This window comes from Scyliorhinus torazame, chromosome 10 (genome assembly GCF_047496885.1).
Source record: "Scyliorhinus torazame isolate Kashiwa2021f chromosome 10, sScyTor2.1, whole genome shotgun sequence".
Classification (NCBI taxonomy): Eukaryota; Metazoa; Chordata; class Chondrichthyes; order Carcharhiniformes; family Scyliorhinidae; genus Scyliorhinus; species Scyliorhinus torazame.
Genome location: NC_092716.1, coordinates 65,811,095 through 65,823,950, shown reverse-complemented (window position 1 = coordinate 65,823,950; position 12,856 = coordinate 65,811,095). Strand labels below are relative to the sequence as shown.

Below are 12,856 nucleotides of genomic sequence, written 5' to 3'. Positions count from 1 at the left end.
TGATTGCTATCCCTTCCACAAACATTTAATCCCTCCACCGCCGACAAATAGCGACATCTACAAAATACACTGCAATAACCCGCCAAGGTTCTTCAGGCAGCACCTTCCAAACCCATGACCACTGCAATCTCAAAGGACAAGAGCAGCAGATATCTGGGAACCCAACCACCTGGAGGTTCTCCTAAGTCACTCAGCCCACCGACTCAAAATCTTATCACTGTTCCTTCACTGTGGCTGGGGCAAAATCCTGAACTCCCTCCCTAACAGTACAGTGGGTGTACCTGTACCTCAGGACTGCAGCAGTTCAAGAAGGCAGCTCAACACCACCTTCTGAAGAGCAACTAGGGATGGGCAATCAATACTGGCCGAACCAGCGACACCCACATCGAGCAAATTAATTTTTAAAATACAGTTGAAAGTGGATTTATCACAAAAAATATTTTAATATGTGTCAAATCCACCATCTTTGAGTAACCTGGGGCGTCATTCTCCGACCCCCCAGCGGGCCGGAGAATGGCCGTTGGCCGCCGTGAATCCCGCCCCCGCCGGTTGCCGAAGACTCCGGTACTGGATATTCGGCGGGGGCGGGAATCGGGCTGTGCCGGTTGGCGGCCCCCCCCCCCCCCCCCCCCCCCGCTCAATTCTCCGGCCCGGATGGGCCGAAGTCCCGCCGAGAAATTGCCTGTCCCGCCGGCGTAAATTAAAGTAGGTATTTACCGGCGGGACAAGGCGGCGTGGGCGGGCTCCGGGGTCCTGGGGGGGGCGCGGGGCGATCTGACCCCGGGGGGTGCCCCCACGGTGGCCTGGCCCGCGATCGGGGCCCACCGATCCGCGGGTGGGCTTGTGCCGTGGGGGTACTCTTTCCCTTCCGCCTCCGCAACGGTCTCCACCATGGCGGAGGCGGAAGAGACTCTCCCCACTGCGCATGCGCGGGAAACTGTCAGCTGACGCTCCCGCGCATGCGCCGCCCCGAATGTCATTTCCGCGCCAGCTGGCGGGGCAACAAACGCCGTTTCCGCCAGCTGGCGGGGCGGAAATCCCTCCGACGCCCCTCAATGTTGGGGCTCAGCCCCCAAAGATGCGGAGGCGCAATGCCCGTCTGATTGGCGCCGTTTTGGGCGCCAGTCAGCGGACATCGCGCCATTGGGGGAGAATTTCGCCCCTGATTTTAAATAATGGTAAATGCCTTTCGAAGGTTGTACAGAATTATTCACTAGTTTTATTGACAAATTTTGTCAGTTTTGTAGTAAATTAAGAAAAAAAACTTCAAAAGCTTTTAGAACATGCTATTGGTGTGTTTGTGCCTAAAAAAAAGCTTCATTTTAAGAGCCTCCTCGGGTGGCATGGTGGCGCAGTGGTTAGCACTGCTGCCTATTATGCTGAGGCCCCGGGTTCGATCCTGGACCCGGGTCACTGTCTGTGTGGAGTTTGCACATTCTCCCTGTGTCTGCGTGGGTTTCACCCCCACAACCCAAAGATGTGCAGGTTAGGTGGATTGGCCACGCTAAATTGCCCCGTAATTGGAGAAAAATAATTGGTACTCTTAAAATGAAAAAAGGTAATTTACGAGCGTCCTTGAAGGACTGCAAATGGACACAATTAGTGGAAATTCACATTGATACTTAATTCAATCTGGGTGCATGGGCAGTTTTGTGCACAGAGACAGTTTTTAATGATGGTTTTTAAACTAACGCAAAAGATCATGTAAACCTGATTTTGCTGGACATTATTTGCACTTACAATTCGGCAGTCTGTTTTGGTAGTTTGCCCAATTTCAGGCAAATTGTACTGAAAAGGCTGCACTACTTAGTGGGAACTCCAGATAAGCATGTAAATAATCCTGACCTTTACTATAATCTTTTAATCACTTCTAATCAAAATTCCAATATATCTACAATTGTCATTCTTATCCTCACCTTAGTGGATCAACATAATGTATTTCTACAATGTCAACATTCAATAATTTGTTCTTTTTCCTTTCCCTCTTTACATTAGACTGATTAATAAAAGTGGAATCCTACACAAGCACTAAAAAATCCAGAGTATACAATTTTATTTTTCAATATTTACTGTCATCGCTCAGCAGTAAAATTAATTACAGAATTTCCAAAATGTCATCTTAAAAATGTGACATTTCTTCAAACTGGGTAACCTAACGTAGGGGTACAAAAATTTAACATTTACACTGGCCATCCTTTTAATGTCCTTTTCATATTGACACTTGGAAGGTAGATTGAGCCCAAAACATGACCTCTATTTGACAATATAAATCTTGTGAGTTATGAATGTCTAACCAGTGCTGTTTTTTAGTAAACTCACCTCAGGGGTCGGTCTCCTGCCAATACTGATTCAGAACACAAAAGTAGTGTAAACAATAGGCAGATTTGAGTGGAACCATTTGCCCCTTCAGCTTCTACTTTTTCAGTTAGGACTTTATTTGTGTATCAATGGAGCAATCAGTTACTCCGACTGTCGTTAATTTGAGATAGAAATAGAAAGTACTGGAAAAATTCAGTAGGTCCTGCAGCTTCTGTGGAGAGAAAAACAGAGTTAACGTTTCGAGTCCATGTGACTCATCAAAACCTTTGGCCGCAGTTCCGAAGACAAGATATCGGACTCGAAACGTTAACTATGCTACTCTCTCCATAGATGCTGCCAGACCTGCTACGTTTTTCCAGCACTTTCTGCTTTTATTTCAGATCACCAACATCCACTGCATTTTGTTCTTATTTTAGTCATTAATTTGATTTCTGACACCAGATTACAGTAGTTTAAGTGCAAAGAGTGAAGTCTGAGATGGTTTAGCTAGTATTTCTATCTGAATAAATTAACATCTGTGAAGATGGGTTTGGAGACTGTTAACCTCTTTTTAAAATGCATGTTGTCAGCCATAAGTGAGAAAGGTGCTGCTTTAATCCTGGAGAGGTTATCGAGGAGGAGGTCTGGTGTGAGGTGCTCCGGAGAGTGAATGTCTCCACCTCATGTGCGAGGTTGGGGCTGATACAGCTGTAGAGGCTGGAAATACATATATATATATATATATATTGATTTTATTGCGAGAAATAGCACAGAATTGAAAATAATTGGAATTTTTGACTCTTAAGCTGGAAAAGATATTTAACTGAAGGGAAGCTCACCAGAAAAAAAAATCACAGGTATTGTGCTTCCCTCTTCTGGTCGAGAAACAGAATTCGCTGAATATCGATAAAAAGCTTCATATTAAAGGTAACAACAATGAAAGAGTTATTCCCCCTATTTGGATATTTGGAACAGTATTTGGCACATTACGTCTGTCGACTTAACCTCACATGACTATCAATTTTTTTTTCAATATTTTTATTCTCCTTTTTCACATTTTCTCCCACATTTACACCCATCAACAATAAACAATAATCAGCAAGATATATCAATCCCCATAATAACAACGATCCCATCCGCCCACCAACCCCCAAACATCAGCCTGCATGTTTACATAAACAAATGACAAAAAGGAATCAGGGATTACCCGTAGCCACCCTTGATCTACACAGCCCCCCTCTCTCCCCCCCCCATCCCCACCCCCCAACTAATGTTCGATGTTATCCAGTTCTTGAAAGTGCATAATAAATAGTGCCCATGACTTGTAGAACCCCTCCGAGCTTCCCCTCAGTTCGAACTTAACCTTCTCAAGGGTCAAATATTCCAACAGGTCCCCCCGCCACGCCAGGGCACTGGGTGGAGAGGCTGCTCTCCATCCCAGCAGGATCCGCCTTCGGGTGATCAACGAGGCGAAGGCTATGATATCTGCCTCCGCTCCCGTTTCCAACCCTGGCTGATCCAACACCCCGATATGGCCTCCTGGGGACCCGTGTCCAGTTTCACACTCGCCACCTTGGAAATTACCCTAAACACCTCCTTCCAGTACTCCCCTAGATTTGGACAGGACCAAAACATATAAACGTGATTCGCAAGCCGCCCCCCCGCCCCCGGCAACGCTCACACACATCCTCTACTCCTTGAAAAAAATCGGCTCATCCTCGCGAGGTGCGCTCTATATACCACCTTCAGCTGTATCAGCCCCAACCTCGCACATGAGGTGGAGGCATTCACTCTCCGGAGCACCTCACACCAGACCTCCTCCTCTATAACCTCTCCAGGATTAAAGCAGCACCTTTCTCACTCTGGCCACCTTCCCTCCCCATATGAATGAGACATGACTATCAATTTGATGCACAATTGAATCAAAAGTAACAATGTCTCCCTTCACTATAGATTTAAACTGGTGAATCATTTTTGCAGTGAATGTAAATGTCATCATATGTACAGTTTTTAGGTTTAAGCAGTGCTAAAGCTCCATCAGTTGCAGTCCTGTCAAATGTAAGATCATTATTATCACATGTAACACTCAAGGTTATGTATATTGTGCTCCTGTAACAAAACAAAGGTATCTTTGTCAGATCCAACTGGATTCTCTGATAAAGAATTATTATTGAATTAAATCTTGTACTTATTAAACAAATGAAAATGGAATCTCGAGCAGCTAACAATTACTGGTGTTCCTCCGCATAAAGCTAAACTGTACAAGTTTTTACATTATCTGCAGTGAGCCCTGGATGGCTATGGACACGTGTTATTTATCCCTTATGGGTTTTTTTTTGTCTTTCCAGAACCACATGATGAGTCAGCACGCACAGTAAGGTGTCAGCACTGCGAGACATATTCTCTGCAGAAGACTCGACAGAGTCACAGTGGGAGAGAACTTTTGAACATTACATCCAATCAAAGTGTCATTTGAAACCCAGATGTAAAACTAATGATTTGGCCATGAGGCACTGCTATTATAAGCAGTTTGAAATGAATATTAATGTAACAGATTAAAAGTATTCTATGCTCAGTATTTTTCTGTCCTGCTTTTAACTAGTGAGTTCACAGCTTTTGCTTCTAATCAGAGTTATAGTGTGTTAGAAACATCAGCTTTGTCGCTGTTGTCCTTTGTTGCTTAATGTAGTAAGCTAATAGGTGTCAAAATAACTAGATGTATTTTGTTAATACTTGCTTTTAAATGCAGAATTAGCCATTTGTGATAACTGTGATGCGCTAGCTTGCCATTGTCAGAATATTCTTTTCTTTTTGTCAAAGAAGAATGTTTTAATTGAATTGACCAGTTCACAGTACAATGAAAAACTATGTAAAGAAAAACAATGATTACAGTGCAACTGGATGGTGTTTGCTTATAAAATGTGATTTACCTGATTGCAATAACTAGGACAGTATAATAAAGGGAAACCACGCACTTAATTTTCCTTGTATTTGTGTGAATGTATGTGTTGGTTGTTATTCTCTGCCTATCCGAAGGTCTTGACCACATTAGGGTGTATTAAATCACCAACATACATAATGCAAATATTTCAGTTTTACATAGTAACTCGACGTTATAGTGGGCATGCAGCGACCACACAGTCAAGATTAACTGTAAAATCTCGAACAGCTTTGGTGTCTGACAGTACTCTGCATGTCATGGAGGATTGGAGGATGTAAACTCGTTGCACACTTCCAATGTAACATGACTCCACTTCCCTTTATACGACACCAGAACTCCCTTATGTTTTTTAATTCACCCCAGAGATGTTCAGTGAAATTGAGGTCAGCATCGTCTCCAGTTTATTTCAGTAATGGCTCACTGCAACCTCATTTTACTGTGTTGAAGGCACTATAAACGCAAGTTATTGTTGTTTTCAGTGCCCACAATCTGCATTGTTTGGCAGGGCACTGCTTCAACCTGAAACACCGCAACACCATTCAAAGTGGAGGAGGTGGTGTTGAATTTGAAGTGATAGGATAGAAGAATATAGGTGAACTGTATTATTGTATTTTCTGTTACAACCTTATGTTGGTATTTTATTTGTCCTGCATGGTTTTGTGTCCTAATTGGAGAGTACATGTATATTTATGGCAGTTAATAAAAGGGCAGCCATTAAATCTTTTTACTTCAGCTTTCTTTCTCCGTTTTTGGTTAGGTTCTCTATTCACCCTTTCACAATTAAATAACCATTCCATGAAAACTATCACATGTAAATTATTATGAATAACTATTTAAAATTCTTGACTAATACAGGGTATAATGTATACACAACTAAGAACTTAACCATTTCTCTAATAGCTGGATAACTAAAACACTCAAACTTTACAGTTCAAGATTGGTCAAAGACGCTGTGAAACTGCTGAAACTTCACACAGTTAATAAACAGAATCCTCTTTCCTGACTTTCTCCCAATCAAAATCTCAAACAGTACTTTCAAAATGACAGACTAGATGTTCTAGTTAATGGAAAATAATGTTTACAACTTTGGGGAAAGTCAAAGGTATTGTCACTGGACTCATAATCCAGAGACCCAGGGCAAGATCTGGGGACCAGGGTCCAAATCCTGCCAGGGCAGATGGTGAAATCTGAATTCGATAAAAATCTGGAATTAAAAGTCTAATGACCACAAAACCATTGTCTTTTTTAAATAAAATATCTTTATTCAAATTTTCAACAAACCCACCCCTACAGAAAAAAGAAACAAGAAATAAGAACACCACCCGCAAGAATCCAGCTTGATGACCCCTGCCATGTCATTGATCCAGGCTTCCAAGCTAGGGGGCTTCGCATCCTTCCACGGTAACAAAATACTCCGCCGGGCTACCAGGGACGCAAAGGCCAGGATACCGGCCTCTTTCGCCTCCTGCACTCCCGGCTCGTCCGATACCCCAAATAATGCTAATCCCCAGCTCGGCCTGACCCGGACATTCACCACCTTGGACATAGTCCTCGCAAAACCCCTCCAAAACCGATCCAGCGCCGGGCACGTCCAGAACATATGGGCATGATTTGCTGGGCTCCCCGAGCACCACACACATCTGTCCTCCACCCCAAAGAACCTACTCAACTTCGCCCCTGTCATATGCGCTCTGTGGACTACTTTAAACTGTATCAGGCTGAGCCTGGCGCAAGAGGAGGAAGAATTAACCCGACACAGGGCATCAGCCCACAGACCCTCATCTATCTCCTCCCCGAGCTCCTCCTCCCATTTGCCCTTTAGCTCCTCCACCGAGGTCTCCTCCTCTTCTTGCAGCTCCTGGTAAATCGCCGAGACCTTGCCTTCTCCAACCCATACCCCCGAGATCACCCTGTCTTGAATCCTGCGTGCTGGATTCCTTCACCTGACGTTTCACAAACGCCCTCACCTGCATGTACCTGAAAGCGTTTCCCGGAGGTAGCCCAAATTTCTCCTCCAGCGCCCCTAGGCTGGCAAACGTCCCATCATTTAACAGGTCCCCCATTCTTTTAATCCCTGCCCGATGCCAGCTCAGAAACCCCCCATCCATCCTTCCCAGGACGAACCGATGGTTCTCTCGAATCGGGGACCAAACCGAGGCCCCCACCTCACCCCTATGACGCCTCCACTACCCCCAAATCTTCAGAGTCGCTGCCACCACCGGACTCCTGGTGTACCTTGTCGGCGGGAGCAGCAATGGTGCCGTCACCAGCGCCCTCAGACTCGTGCCCACACAGGACGCCATCTCTAGCCTCTTCCACGCCGCCCCCTCCGCTTCCATTACCCACTTACGGATCATCGCCACATTGGCTGCCCAGTAGTCGCCACATAGATTCAGCAAGGCCAGCCCTCCTCCGTCCCTGCTACGCTCCAGGAAAACCCTTTTTACCCTCGGGGTCTTATTGGCTCACACAAATCCCATGATGCTCCTGCATATCCGTTTAAAAAAGGCCTTAGGGATCAGAATGGGAAGGCACTGGAACACAAAGAGAAACCTCGGGAGGACGGTCATTTTAACCGACTGCACCCTACCCACCAGTGAGAGTGGCAACATATTCCATCGTTTAAAATCCTCCATCTGCTCCACCAACCGCGTCAAATTGAGTTTGTGCAGGGCCCCCCAGCTCCTAGCTACCTGGATCCCCATACCGAAAGCTCCTTTCCACCCTCTTCAGCGGTCTCCTGGGTGAACCACAAAGAGCTTACTCTTCCCCACGTTAAGTTTATGTCCCGAAAATTCCCCAAACTCCCTAAGGATCCGCCATCCCCTCCACTGGGTCCGCAACATACAATAAGAGGTCATCGGCATACAGTGACACCCGTTGTTCCTCACCCCCCCCCCCCCCCCCCCCCCCCCCCCGAACCAATACCCTCCAGTTCCTGGACTCCCTCAATGCCATGGCCAGCGGCTCAATTGCCAGTGCAAACAACAAGGGGGACAGAAGACACCCCTGCCTCGTCCCCCGGTACAGCCGAAAGTACTCCGACCTCCGCCGGTTCGTAGCCACACTCGCCACCGGGGCTTTATATAGTAGCCCAACCCACCTGATGAACCCCTCCCCGAACCCAAACCTCCGCAGAACCTCCCAAAGATACTCCCACTCCACCCTATCGAAGGCCTTCTCCGCATCCATAGCCGCCACTACCTCTGCTTCCCCCTCCACCGAAGGCATCATAATTACATTAAGGAGCCTCCGCACATTGGTGTTAAGCTGCCTACCCTTCACAAATCCTGTCTGGTCCTCATGAATCACCCCCGGGACACAGTCCTCAATTCTCGTGGCCAGAACCTTCGCCAGCAACTTCGCGTTGACATTGAGGAGCGAGATCGGCCTGTACGATCCACACTGTAATGGGTCCTTGTCCCGCTTCAAGATCAAAGAGATCAGCGCCCTGGACATTGTCGGGGGCAAGCTCCCCCCCCCCCCTTCCCTCGCCTCATTGAAAGTCCTCACTAGCAGCGGGCCCAGCAGGTCCACGTATTTCCTATAAAATTCTACCGGGAACCCATCCGGCCCCGGGGCCTTCCCCGCCTGCATGTTCCCTAGTCCCTTAACCAGCTCCTCCAGCCCAATTGGTGCCCCCACTCTTGGGATTAGCGCCCTACTCACGATGAAAAAATCTATCCAGGAGTAGGCTTTATGGACCTGGGAAAAAAAGGAAAATTCCCTGGCCACCGGCCTGGCAAACCTCCATGGATCCACTTCCCCATCTGGTCCATAAACCCCTAAGCACCTTGGCCGCAGTCTTCCCCCTCCCCCTCCCCCCCCAATTATCAGGCTCCCTGCCTCCAAATCCGGAATCCGACCCAACATGCGCTTCATAAATCCGGCATCATCCCAATTCGGGGCATATACGTTCACCAATACCACCTGCACCCCTTGCAACCTACCACTCACCATCATTACCGACCTCCATTATCTGCCACAATGTTCAGCGCCTCAAACAACACCCGCTTCCCCACCAGAATCGCCACCCTCTATTCTTCGCGTCCAACCCCGAGTGAAAGACCTGCCCTACCCACCCCTTTCTCAGCCTAACCTGATCTGCCACCTTCAAATGCGTCTCCTGGAGCATAACCATGTCTGCCTTCAGTCCCTTTAGGTGCGCGAACACCCGGGCCCGCTTGACCGGCCTCTTCAGGCCCCTCACATTCCAAGTTATCAGCCTGATCGGGGGGGCTTCCTGCCCGCCGACTAGCCATCTCCCTTTTTAGGCCAGCAACATGCCCGCGCCTCCCGCACCCTCCATTCCCCCAAGTGGCGGACCCCCGCTCCGACTTCCTCTCCTAGCTCCAGCTCCCCTTTGGCCAATGCAGCAGCAACCCAGTTCCCCTCCCCCCAGCTAGATCCTCCTCTAGCCGTTGTGCTCCCCCCGTGGCACTCCCGTAAGTCAGCTGACCCTGGTCACTCCATCGACCCCCCCCCCCCCGTGTGAGAATCCCTCCACCTCCCCCTGGCAATCAGTGTGTGCTCCTCTCCAGCACTGCCCCCCCCCCCCCCCAGCCCCACCCCATCCTTCCCGAGCGCGGGAAAAAGCCTGCACTTTCCATCCAAGCCGGCTCCGCCCCCTCTTTGTGGCCTTGTCTCAACTCCCCATCCCCGGGCCTCCAACCCCCCCCCCCCCCCCGCGGGGCCTTGTCCTTCCAACACCGACGCCCACATCACACAGCCCACACATCGAACCATTTCACCCAACCCCACCCAGCACCAAAGAAAACAGAACAGAACATCCCCCAAAACACAGTAACCCCCCTGGGTACTTCCTCCCATCAAACCCTCAGTTCGAGTCCAACTTTTCAGTTTAGATAAAGGTCCACGCCTCCTCCGGCGTCTTGAAGTAGTGGTGTCGATCCTGAAATGTGACCCACAATCGCGCTGACTACAGCATCCCGAACTTCATCCCCTTCCGATGTAGAAACGCCTTAGCCCGGTTGAAGCCGGCCCTCTTCTTGGCCACCTCCGCGCTCCAGTCCTGGTACATTCGGATCTCTGTGTTCTCCCACCTGCTGCTCCATTCGTTTTTGGCCCATCTCAGGACACACTCCCTGTCCACAAAGCGGTGCAACCGCACCATTACCTCCCTTGGCAGCCCGTTGGCCTTGGGCCTCCTCGCCAGGACTCGATGCGCCCCGTCCAGCTCCAGGGGCCTCGGGAGAGCTCCCGTGCCCATCAGCGCGTCGAGCATCGTGACCACATATGCCCCGGCATCAGACCCCTCCACTCCCTCCGGGAGACCCAGAATCCGGAGATTCTTCCTCCTCGACCGATTCTCCATGTCCTCAAATTTTTCTTGCCACTTCTTGTGCAGCGCCTCGTGCGCCTCCACCTTCACCGCCAGGCCCAGGATCTCATCCTCGTTCTCCAAGGCTTTTTACCGCACCTCACGGATCGCCACCCCTTGGGCCTTCTGGGTCTCCACCAGCCTGTCGATCGAAGCCTTCATCGGCTCTAGCAGTTCTGCCTTCAGCTCCGCAAAGCAGCGTTTGAGGAACTCCTGCTGCTCCTGCGACCATAGCGCCCACGCTGCTTGATCTCCACCCGCCGCCATCTTGCTTCTCCTCCCTCGCACTTTTCGCTGCACTAAAATCACTTTCTTGACCGCTCCACTCCTGGTCCAATTCATCCAGTGCCGGGGGAACCGTGCTGTCACCTTCCCACGCTGGGAACCGTCGAACAATTGCCGTTGGGGTCCCTCAAAAGAGCCCAAAAGTCCGTTTCTGGTGGGAGCTGCCGAACGTGCAACGTAGCTCAGCATAGCCGCACCCGGAGGTCCCCCAAACCATCGTCAATTATGGTAAAAACCCATTTGGGTCACTAATGTCCTTTCGGGAAGAAAATCTGCCATCCTTACCTGGTCTGACCTACATGTGATTCCAGACCCACAGCAATGTGGTTGACTCTCAGATGCCCTCTGAAATGGAGGGCAGTTAGGGATGGGCAATATATACTGGCCCAGCCAGCAATGCTCACGTCCCGTAAAATACATTTTTCAAACAGACGTTTTCAGAGCTACAAGATCCCAATTTCAAATAAACATCAGCATGGAGAGAGGCGGACCTGGTGAGTTAAAACAATGGGGGAAGGGAGAGCAGTTTCAGAGCGAAAAACAGCGTGGAGAAAGGCAGAGCCAGCGGGGCAGGAAGGGAGAGCAGCTTCAGAGTGAGAAACAGCACGAAGAGAGGCGGACCCGGTGATTAAAACAGCGGGTTAAGGAAAGGGAGTTGTGAGGAGGAGTTCTCCATAAATAGAATGAGGAAAAACAAAGTGACATCACGGGAAAACTGTAAATTAATTGGTTTGTAAGTAACTGATAATTTGAATTACCTATTCTAAATTCCTTTCAGATTAAAGGTAAATAGAAATATTTTACAAATTAAAATATTAGAGGCCAGTTGGAAATTAAAAAGCAAATTAAAAACTAATTAAATAAAGTAGAGATGCAGGGCTAGGCGATGTGTTGTACCTGCACGATGTGGGAGCTGGTGGACCCCATCGTGGTTCCAAGTGAACACATCTGTGGAAAGTGTTTGTTGCTCGAGGAACTTTGGCTCAAGAGTTGATGAGCTGGAGTCTGATCTTCAGACGCTGCGACACATCAGGGAGGGGGAGAGTTATCTGGACGTCCTCGTCTTCGCCTTGTTGATTTCCTGGAGGCGAGTTATGCTGGGGTGGAGGTCTCGGTACGGGTGACCTAATGGAATTCTTATACTTGGGGAAAGTCAAGTATACCGGTTAATTAAGGGGTGCTACCTGAGCTTGCAGCCATTCATTGCCCACCTTAGGGGCTTTTGGTTTTATTTTTTCTTTCTTTTGTGAGTGAGGTACATACAGTTGGTTGTGTTTTTGTTACAATATCCTGTGTTACATCCGCTGTTTGTGATGTTGACTTTGTTATAAAATTTATTGTAAATGGAAAACCTTTAAGAATTTTTTTAAAAGTGGGAGAGAAAAGAGAAATGTACTAATCAGGGATAGTATAGTTAAGGGCATAGACACTGTTCTCTGTGACCAGGATCGAGGGCCCTGAAGGCTCTGTTGCCTATCTGGTACCAGGGTTCAGGTTGTCTCATCTGGGTTGCAGAGGAATTGCAGAGAAAGATCCAGTTGTCTTGGTTTATGCCGGTACCGATGATTTCGGTAGAACAAGGGTAGATGTTCTCCACAGGGAATATGAGCAGCAGAGTATTGTGTACAGTTTTGATTCCCTTACTTGAATTGGGATGTAGTTGCACTGGAGGCAGTTCAGAAGAGATTCACTCGATTGATTCCAGAGATGAGGGGCTTGTCTTATGAAGAGAGATTGAACAGTTTAGGCCTATAGTCTCCAGAGTTTAGAAGTATAAGAGATCTAATTGAGATATGTAAGATGATAAAGGACATTGACAAATCGGAGGTCATAGTTTTAGGATAAGAGGTAGCAGATTTAAAAAGGAGATGAGGAGCAATTACTTCTCTCAAAGGGTCGTGAGTCTGTGGAATTCATTACCCCAGAGTGGGGTGGATGCCGAGACATTGAGTAAATTTAAGGAGGAGACAGGAGTTTAGTCAGTAATGGGT

General features: G+C 48.2%; 1 protein-coding gene across 3 annotated transcripts in view; it reads left to right on the top strand.

Moving 5' to 3' along the window:
* The window catches only part of znf423 (zinc finger protein 423), a 512,581-nt gene extending 507,304 nt beyond the window's left edge, over positions 1-5,277 (top strand). For all 3 annotated transcript variants that reach the window (XM_072518216.1, XM_072518217.1, XM_072518215.1), the window contains exon 8: positions 4,647-5,277. In XM_072518216.1, coding sequence (XP_072374317.1) covers positions 4,647-4,676 — 30 coding nt within the window. In that variant the 3' untranslated portion in view covers positions 4,677-5,277. The remainder of the gene's footprint in view (positions 1-4,646) is intronic.
* The last annotated feature ends 7,579 nt before the right edge of the window (positions 5,278-12,856 follow it).